This window comes from Limulus polyphemus, unplaced genomic scaffold (genome assembly GCF_000517525.1).
Source record: "Limulus polyphemus unplaced genomic scaffold, Limulus_polyphemus-2.1.2 Scaffold12202, whole genome shotgun sequence".
Lineage (NCBI taxonomy): Eukaryota > Metazoa > Arthropoda > Merostomata > Xiphosura > Limulidae > Limulus > Limulus polyphemus.
The window spans coordinates 1-11000 of record NW_013677812.1 but is presented as its reverse complement, the minus strand read 5'-3'; the positions used below and the strand labels follow the sequence as shown (position 1 = coordinate 11000).

The following is an 11000-nucleotide window of genomic DNA, read 5'->3' as shown; positions in this document are numbered from 1 at the left end:
TTAATCAATGTCATTGATGTAAGTCAAAAAAAGAAAAGGTCCTAAGACTGAGGGCCTGAGGTACCCTACATTAATCCAGTTTGTAACAACCCTCTACTTTTCTTCCATCCAGCTACTCTTCTGTCGAATTTGCTAACTTATCTCCACACCTATAGAGATAATTTTTTACAAACCTTTTATGTGGCACCTTGTCAGATGCTTTCTGAAAATCCAGATATGCAACTGGCAATATTTATGTAATATTAATATATAAAAACATATATACTTCTGTATAAATATATAAAGATACGATTTATACACATATATATACCTCCTCTATATTTACTGTGCAAAAAATCAAACTCTATTAAGATATACAGTATTTTATCCTAGAGGTTACTAACCAGATGTTAACAAAAGAATTATACGACTTATTTTTCTTTTATTCTTTCTAAGGGAATATATCCTAATGAATATAAAATAAAAAGGCTAAAAGATATAACCTGCATAAACCTTGCGTACATTGAAAAATGTTCAGTCTAGCGACAGAGTTCATTTCTATAATTTCAACATACCTTTCTTGTTGATTTTGGACAATGTCAGACTTTGCTAAAAGCTTATGGGAGTCTCGCATCTCAGCTAAAGTATTACGCCGCCAACATGTGAAACAATTCATTCCCATAGTACTGAGTTTCTCTGCTACCTCTAAGTGAAGCTTGGCTCGAAGATCTTTGGTTAAAGACTGATAAATGGTGTCTTGTACAACAGCAGAATAAAACATGAGGTTTCTACACCATCCTATTTTTGGATCTTCTGGAAATTGTTCACAAGTACATTTTGTCTGCTCCCTAACAAACACAGAACGATCATCTTTCTGATTCACTTTATTTGTGCCACATTGTAGGATATGGTGATCTATAAAAAGCTGGAGGATGGTGGCCACCTGCAGTAAAAATAACCTACAGAGTTAGCAGCATTACTATACTACACCGTAAACAAGGTGCTGAACATCTGTAATACTATAATAAACCATGCATAAGTTACTGGATGTCTGTAACACTATATATCACCTAACAGGTACAGGATACTTGTTATACTATAACATCTGTAGAATTTTAAAGTAGAATCAGATGATCCAGACTACTAGCTATTGGATAAAGTCAAATGCTTGTAAGTAAAATTAATGCATAGAACTTATCTGAGGTGAGATAAAGTCAAATGCTTGTAAATACCATTAATTCATAGAACTTGCCTGATGGTTATAATGTTAGTAACTAATTTTACATTTATGAATCAAACAAGAGTATGAGACAATATACCTGTTTCTTTGATGCATCACTACAGATATCTTCCAGAACGTGACGCTCAATATGCATACCAAACACTGCTGATTTTTTCAAAACTAGCATCTCTGTAGGATTCAAGTTGTTCATTCGCTGTAACACCATGTCTAATACAGAGAGTAAATCAAAAATCTGATGAGAACAGAATGTTGTAATATCCTGTATTAGACATTCTGATTTACTATCTACAACATTCTGTTCTCATCAGATCTATCATTATCACCCTGATTTCAATCACTTATCTAAAGAAGACAGTGGGTATCAAGATTCACACTTTCTAGTATCATTATCACCCTGATTTCAATCACTTTTCTGTATTAGACATGATACTATCAAGATTCATCCTTTCTAGTATCATTATCACTCTGATTTCAATCACTTATCTAAAGAAGACAGTGGGTAACAAGATTCATCCTTTCTAGTATCATTATCACCCTGATTTCAATCACTTATCTAAAGAAGACAGTGGGTATCAAGATTCATCCTTTCTACTCACTGTCTTCTTTAGATAAGTGATTGAAATCAGGGTGATAATGATACTAGAAAGGATGAATATTGTTACCCACTGTCTTCTTTAGATAAATGATTGAACTGGGATGAAGAATGACAGAAAGCTATTACGTAAAAGGATGAATCCTGCTGCTCACTGCTTGCTTCAGATGAACTGGTGTGAAGAAAACTGTAATATGACTGTGTCTCTCAGACTGTAAAGAGTAGTGGAGCTAGTATTGTAATGAGAGCCTAAACTATACTTTGAGAGCCAATATTATACTTTTGGTCTTTAGTTTATTGGCAATAATTGCCAATCAGAGCAAGGTAGGTTAAAGGAGCAATCTTGTTTTTTGGATTATGACATTCTCAAGATCACAGTTTTTGAGCATGAAAATATATCATTGTATACTACAATACACTCAATACCTAAGTTAGGTAACCTGGAGCCTTAGTTACATGATATTCTACATGCCAGTGGTTTGAGACAAACAAAATCCAGTCTTGGTTAATCTAGAACCTTAGTTACATGATATACTTCATACCAGTGGTTTGAGACAAACAACATCCAGTGTATGTCTTGGTTAATCTAGAACCTTAGTTACATCATATTCTACAGTAATAAGTTTAGTTTTTAATCCTAAAGCTGTTTTAAAACATGTAACCATGAAAACTTAACTGACATAAAAACATAAAAGGTTTGCTATTTCATTGTGAGGTGTTCTGTTAAACACTAGTTAATCAATAACTACATAACAATTTACATTACCTTGAGTTGACAGAGGAATATTGACTGATGTCAGACTCTTTCCTGGGGTAATATCACAAACTTTCTGAAACAAATAAGATAAATAAACCTTCTTTAAAGACTGTATTTAATTAGTAATTTTAAAAGTTACATTACAATAAAAATATGAAAAATCTTGGAGAGAGTTTACACACTATGGTATAGACCCTGAAAACTGAATATTTCAGCAAGATAAAATCAGCAAATCTGAACATACAACACTAAAGTAAAAAATCTTGAAATCTGGAGAGATTTTAAACATTATTATACAAAATATTATTTGCCCTTTATAAGATTGATGTGCATCTCACAGTGCCACAGGCAATATGTTTAGCACCTACATAAGCAGTTCAATATGACAGTTCACATTTACCCTCCAATCCAAAAAAAGCCTTTATGATGAAGCAGATCATATCTCCTGGTATCATTAACAACATAATAACAAAAAAGTTTGAAGTTGAAAAAGACTCACAAACACAAGCTAAACATTCATAAGCTTTCATTCACATCTCAAAAATCAGTAGCTGTCTTCATAAGAAAGATGGCAAGAAACTGGAATCACAGCAATCCCAGTTGATCACACTGTTGTCAATCCCAGTTGAACAAACTTTTGTCAATACCATTTGAACAAATTTCTGTCAATCCCATTTGACCACACCCTTGTCAATCCCATTTGACCAAACCATTGTCAATCCCATTTGACCACACCATTGTCAATCCCATTTGACCACACCCTTGTCAATCACTTTTGACCACACCATTGTCAATCCCATTTGACCACAACCTTGTCAATCACTTTTGACCACACCATTGTCAATCCCATTTGACCACAACCTTGCCAATCACTTTTGACCACACCATTGTCAATCCCATTTGACCACACCCTTGTCAATCACTTTTGACCACACTCATGTCAATACCATTTGAACAGACATGCAGGTGGATCATATGTTTTCTACCTACTTGAATTATGTAGGAATTTTTAAAATGTTTTGTATTTGTATGCAGTTTTAGCATAAACTTGTGAACCAGAAAGTCACTGAGACTGTCTTGTTCTAGTTGCTTTATTTCATGGTTCTTTATAGTGGATAATGTGTATTCTGCCCATATAGCATCTGGATTGAAAGGATTAGTGACTGTAATGTCCTTTGCTGACTAAATTTACATTGTCTACATGTAACAGCCAACCAATGTTAAGACCATGATGTGACTCTGTCGACTTGACAAAGAGATCAAGCTTACTTGTTGAATTAAGGCACTTTCTTGGTTCAGTTCTACCAGGAGGTCATCAAGTAGCAATCATGCTTTAGTTCTACACAGCTCAATCCCAAGAGATTGAAAGCTATGTGATTAAGCAGAACCTAGTAGAAACCTGACTATGATTCTGCCTGCACAAGTACAACGTCTTTGTTGTTTAATAACAAAGATCATATTCATTTCTAGTCCAGTCTGGATATTTCTCATACACACAAACTTGTAAAACTCATTTTACTATCTGATTCAGATTACTCTCTGATACTTGTTGAGAAATCAGTTTTTATCTGAAAACACCACACCACAGTGCAGCAGCATTTTGTACATTCACATACAAGAGAGTTTTAAGGAATGATGTATAGTCTAACATTGACCGTCACAGGTGAAAGCTTAGTGAAGCGGAGATATCAAGACGTACGACATAAATATGGTCATTCGAATGAACATAATCAGTCAAAAAGAAATATAGGGACTTCAGACAATATTCTCAGCTGAGATGTTTGCAAGCCAAAAAGTTGCCCATGCAGTCGGCAACCGCATAAGACAATAGCAAACATGAAGAATTACACTATATCTAAGGGACTTTAAGCACTATGTCAGCAAGATAAAATCAAGAATTTTTCCATATTTAATGACAAACAGGGTATCAGTAACAGTTTCAACCACATAAGACAATAGCAAACATGAAGAATTACACTATATCTAAGGGACTTTAAGCACTATGTCAGCAAGATAAAATCAAGAATTTTTCCATATTTAATGACAAACAGGGTATCAGTAACAGTTTCAACCACACTGTAAATGTATAAAATTGTCAAGATTGACAAAGAATATAATCTTCACTGGTGAAACACAAGTTACTTCATCATCAACTAAGAAACTTATGGGGCTACATAGCACGTACATATTCTACCTTATAAAGTAAACTGCTAAACCCTCGTGGTAATAATGTGGTAAATACATATTTGATTTAAAGAGTACCAAGAAAAGAACATATATATATGTATTCATATATGAAATGGTAATTAAAGGAAATATTATGTTTATTCATGTGTATTTGATGCATGTACAACTGTAGACCATGATTGCATAAAAAAGTTAGACTGGCTTGGACAACTCACTTTATAATTGTTAAGATGTTTTATTTTCTATTTATTATGCTAGAATAGAACAACCCCAAACTTGCATTTTTTTTCAAAGCAATTATAGCTGATAAGTAACAAATTTTATTAGTGATACTAAAAGGTGAGAATGTTTGTCTACTTTTAACACAACTAATATTTATTACTATGGCATACAAGAGGCTCACAGACCTAATACGTGGATCTATAAATGTAATGATTTGTGACTGGCGGAATGAAAGAAGTAACACCAGGTGTGAAGATACCAAAATAGTAACTTCATTCCCTAAAATTTCACATAAAAAATGGCTGATCCTAATGAGTGATAGAAAATTATGTTCTTAAAAAGTTAAATAAATTAATCTGGTTGAAATTAAAGAAATAAAAACAAACAAACTGAATTTTGATGGAAATCAAATTATGTATTAAATGAAGTTAAAGCTGTTCAGATCAGTGATTGATCAATTGAGTACGGATCTAAAGACACATGGTTAGCAAGTGGAACCTTAATTGTGAAAGAAAAGAAAAATTAGAACAAGAATTAAGAGCGTGTTTTGTTTTCAGTATTCAGGAATGGGTAATCTTTCTAAAAGTACTAAAACTATTCACACTTTCTCTCTACTTTCTTGACCAATCACAAAGTATTCACAATCTCAACCAAACTTTGTATGTAAACACTATGAACTATGGGAATATCTTAAGGGGGTCAAAATTAAACTTAACCTCTTTCTATTTTGTAAAGCCTGTTGGTTAATTACTCCCAGCCTATTGAGCTAATCTCAAACAATCTTGGCAGGTTGATGTTGAATATCCTAAAGGGATTTAAGGTCAATGTATGAAAGTTGCTGGATTGTTTCTCAAACAATCATGCTTTTCTCATGGTCAATGAAATGTAGGGTGTTCGAGGGTGGGATCATCTCAAAATCTTTATTTGTTGGTAGATGGAAAGTAAACTGCAAATGTTGTTTAAGAAGCTTTGTTATATTTTTTAAATTTTGAGATAAAGTTTATGTTCAAGTTATTACTTTAAAATATATGACTGCTGTTAAACTTACATTGTTTTAATTAAGTTTAAACATTCCCCGTCAGTTGACGGGTATTTAAGCTTGTTATAAAATAATATCTTACTCGAGATGATACTGAGATGGGGAGTAACACACAGGCTTAGGCTAAGTTAGCACATAACCTAGTATGGATTTACCAAAACTCTCAAAACATTTAAAAAGTTTATTCACAATGTAGTAACGTAGTATGCAGTTACATTTCTTGTTCTCTTATAATATGTATCTTTATGTTAATAACAATACTAATTTCTGGCAGTTTGAAATAGTGGTTCTCACTTTCACGTTCAGCTCTGCAGATGACTGCATTTCTTGTCCTAATTCTTTATCAGCATTCATTTTTAGTAATTTTCTTTTTAAATAAACAAACTCTGAATTTAAACGGTCCTGTGGGATGTTATCTATTCTAACCAGCTGAATAACATTGTCCTCTTTCAGGAAAAGTAAAAGTTCTTCTAACCATGAAGGGTTGCCTTTTCCATGCTTAATCAACAATCTGAATATAAGAAAAAATATATCATTTAATCCTACAAGATAGCTTTAGTCACTCTGTTAAACACTAGCTTTAAATTATTTTTCAAACTATAAGTCAAGTTGTTTTTAATAATTGTCTCTTGAAAGTAACTTAAATGCCACATTTTAAGAAATTAAGGTACAATGCACTGATTACAAACCCAGCTAGATCCAAAACATAAATTATTATTATCTAGACTAGCAGAAACACCACCCTACGGTTGGCTCTTTGTGCTAGTAATTACTAATTGTAGTATTTATACTTCATTGAAACAAATTTAGAAAAAGTTAATATTTAAAAAAAAAAGAATTTTGTTCTAGAAAGTACTACACAGGAAAAGTGTTTGGATTGTGCTTTTTAGTCATGTGCAACTCATTGCATCAAAGTAATTCAATGTACAGAGCTCAAAATTTTCATAAATTTTACTGGTATAATCTGTAATGTTTTTTATATATTTAAAGTGGTGCCACTTATTTTTTAAGAATTCCAGTTTCTCAGTACTACATTTAAAAATTATATAAGACATAATCAAACCCTCACGTACAGTCCTAGTGAAAGTTGTGAGGAGAGTACTTTTATTTAAAATTGTGTTGTATTATTATAAAGAAATGGTTGCTACACATACCACAGTTATTTTTCTAACTGTCTGAATCTTGAACACCCAAAGTGTGAAATTTTTCGTTTGAGATGCCATTCAATAGATGGAGCAGAAGTTTTGGTTACATACATAGATACTGACATACCACACTACATCCATTACAGTAAGATGATTTTATAATATGGGAATCCTCTTATAGAATAAACTAATTACAAGAAATTCATAAGCTAAACATTAGTAATCCTTTAAAATCATACAGATTAGGTAGTTTTATTTAAGAAAACCCCCAAAATAAAATCTTTTTTCATACGTTGGTACTTTGGTAATCGAAAACACAACAACACAGCATGAAATATTTATCATGTCAAAACTGAGTTACATAATACAAAATGCGGCCTTCCTCAGGATAGACTACAATTCCATCAGATTTTACTATTATAAAAAAAAAGAAAAAGGTGAACCACTCCAGACATACTGAGCATGCACTCATAAACTTGGATGTTAGTTTTAAATAAATTCTAGTGTTACCAAAAATCATAACAAGATAGTTAATGACATAAAAGTATTCAAAAGTAAATATGTAAAAAAAGGCAAGGTATATGATTATGATACTCAACATTGTTGTACAAGTATATAATATTCAGCTTGTAAAGAATAAATGTAAAAATTAACATGTATCTGAATGAACTACCCCAAAGTAATGTATAGATGTCGATATACTACAAAATAAGAAAATATCAGGTTAAATTGTACAAACATGTGATATTTAATTAATAATCATAGTTTACATGACAATTAATTATTAAACATTTCTAATGGGTTAACCCTTTAGCATGGTCTGTAGACAGCTTTACTCGTGTGTGAGAAAACACGGGAGATATTATATAGAACAGCTTGACATTGTTTGTGATAACATAAATTATCAGTGATTTTAACAAACTTAGTGTTACTTCCTGAATTATACTAATAATTTCCTACTACCTCTCAAGTTCTTGATGGATTCCAATAACGTTCAACAGCTGACAACATACTCCTGCTGTAAAACCAGAATCCAGTGGCTGTAACTGAACTACCCGACAATTCTGAGTGGGGAAGTCATCTGCTGAAGGCAACTGGGCTAACAAAATGAGAGAATTCTGTACTGAAAGCTCTTCCAAAATTACATCCCAAGAAGAGTCATCCATGAAGTGAGCATCATCAACCACAATTAATGATGGCTTTTGGGGAAGACACTGAAAATTAGATGATATAACCCATTTAGAGTAGACAGACAGTTATATAGTAATATATGTTAACAAACAATGTACATCATCATCAGATAATCTTTTATCACACTACCACACAGTACTCTCATGTTCCATATAACTGTACCTGTAAAATTATTAATTTTGAAGAAATTTTCCACCTCCATGATGGTTATTTATGTCTGCATGATTATTTCTTTTTAATCATCTTAAAGGAAAAACACAAAATTCAATTTCATACTATGATTTCAACCTGTACAATCATTAAACTTGAAGTCTTAATTATTACACCCTGCACTATCATTCTGTCCTTCAAAATTAGTTGGAACACGAGAGTACATGAAAAAGTATCATACAATAACAAAGTATACAAAAATGTCAAATTATCCTAAAGAACATACCAATTCAAATAATAAATGCACAATCACTGTAAAGCTTAAAAACAAATATTACACAGCATCTTATTTAGCATGTTTATGGACAAAGAGCTGAACAGTTATAAAAAACTACTGTAAAGTGTGCTAACACTATTAGGAGGAGTGTTTATAAATGGGGAATTTCTAAAAACTTCTGCAGTATGAAGGCTAAAATGTTGTCCTCGTGGAGATCTATAGAAAATGCTCTTTGGAAATGTTACAAAACACATAAGTCATAATCACTCATAGAAATCATCATTATACATTGATAATTGGACACATCTTAGCTTAATGCTACTTTAAACACAAACAAATGGTAGACATATAAATAGTAATTCCCCATGGAGATCCATAAACAATGTTACTAGGAAATATTCCCATGGAGATCCATCCATAAACAATGTTACTAGGAAATGTTCCCATGGAGATCCATCCATAAACAATGTACTAGGAAATATTCCCATGGAGATCCATCCATAAACAATGTTACTAGGAAATATTTCCATGGAGACCCATCCATAAACAATGTTACTAGGAAATGTTCCCATGGAGACCCATCCATAAACAATGTTACTAGGAAATGTTTCAATGCCATACATCTTTAAAGATCCATAAACAATGTTACTAGGAAATGTTCCCATGGAGACCCATCCATAAACAATGTTACTAGGAAATGTTCCCATGGAGACCCATCCATAAACAATGTTACTAGGAAATGTTTCAATGCCATACATCTTTAAAGAAATATGTGTTAATAATCACTTTCTTTGAATAACATAAAAACATTCTTATTAAAAATTAAAGTGAACTTGTAACAAATTTCTACATCTAAAAAAACTAATCAATTTGATCTTACCTTTTTAATTAATAGTCCCAGCAATTTTCTTGTACAGGAATCTCTTAGTTGTTCATTCATATGTTTTATGTTTTCATCAATTGGAAACTAAAGGAAAATACACTTTGACACTTATCAAAGAGTTCATTAACACAGAGAGAATACTTAATTAGACTCTTTATTCATTAACCAAATAATGAAAATTACAAATAGCATAGATTTAAGTGAGTAAAACATGTACAGCAATAAGCTACTGTAAAAAACAGAAAATTACCAATGTTTATGAATACACTAGTTAAATTTTAATAATCTTCAACACATTACTAGTTAATAAAATAAAATCACAAGATTACATTCATAATACTGATCAAACAGAAAAAAGACTTAATGAAGACAATCAAATGTATAGTGTATTACTATATTACACAAACATATATATTTAGTGGTACAAGTGATGTAGTTTCTGTTACTATTACTACATTATACAAACATATATATTTAGTGGTACAAGTGATGTAGTTTCTGTTACTATTACTACATTATACAAACATATATATTTAGTGGTACAAGTGATGTAGTTTCTGTTACTATTACTACATTATACAAACATGTCTTACTACACTTCAAAACCCATAAGATGACTTACCTTGAAGTGGAACAATCCATTCAATAAAGCAAGAGGGTAGTTTGTACTAACATCCTGAAGAATGTTTTCAATCTCTTTCTCCACATCATCTACATTTGTAACTTTGTCAAAGCCCAACAAATGTGTCAGCAAGAAGGCAATAGTATAGTATGGTTCCTGTATCATATTTTGACTTGCCTTGCATGAGCACACTCTGAGAACCACAAGCAATATCATTATGTCCCCTATCACTAATGGTCAACAGAGCATAATGTTAAAGTTAGTGTAACTATAAAACCAAAGTTACTCATATTTATACAATTTATAAAGTGATGAAATTCATCCAGTTTAATTTGATATGGTTCTTCTCCTTTCACCATGGTAGTATCAATATCATATTCAAACAGGATAGAAATCAATAATGTTAATTTACTACATTACCAAACTCCATCCACAAATTGTAGCTCTATTTTCCCAATTATACAAAACAATCTGGTAAGCAGATATGACTGTGTCAAAATCCAAGCCTAACTAATGCTTAGATAAGCTACAGAGTAACAACAGACTTACAAACAAGCCTAACTACTACTTAGATAAGCTACAGAGTAACAACAGACTTACAAACAAGCCTAACTACTACTTAGATAAGCTACAGAGTAACAACAGACTTATAAACAAGCCTAACTAATGCTTAGATAAGCTACAGAGTAACAACAGACTTATAAACAAGCCTA

General features: G+C 32.0%; 1 protein-coding gene across 1 annotated transcript; it reads right to left on the bottom strand.

Annotated features, from left to right (window-relative positions):
• Positions 1-501: 501 nt before the first annotated feature.
• On the bottom strand, positions 502-10476 carry LOC111083928 (adenylate cyclase type 10-like; the record flags this gene model as incomplete). The annotated part of the gene is made up of 7 exons (XM_022380674.1): positions 10288-10476; positions 9663-9749; positions 8128-8378; positions 6314-6530; positions 2581-2644; positions 1299-1429; positions 502-922 (listed from the first exon to the last, which is right to left on the bottom strand). Coding segments are annotated over exons 1-7 (1336 nt in total), but the record flags the coding sequence as incomplete, so codon positions are not given.
• Positions 10477-11000: the final 524 nt, after the last annotated feature.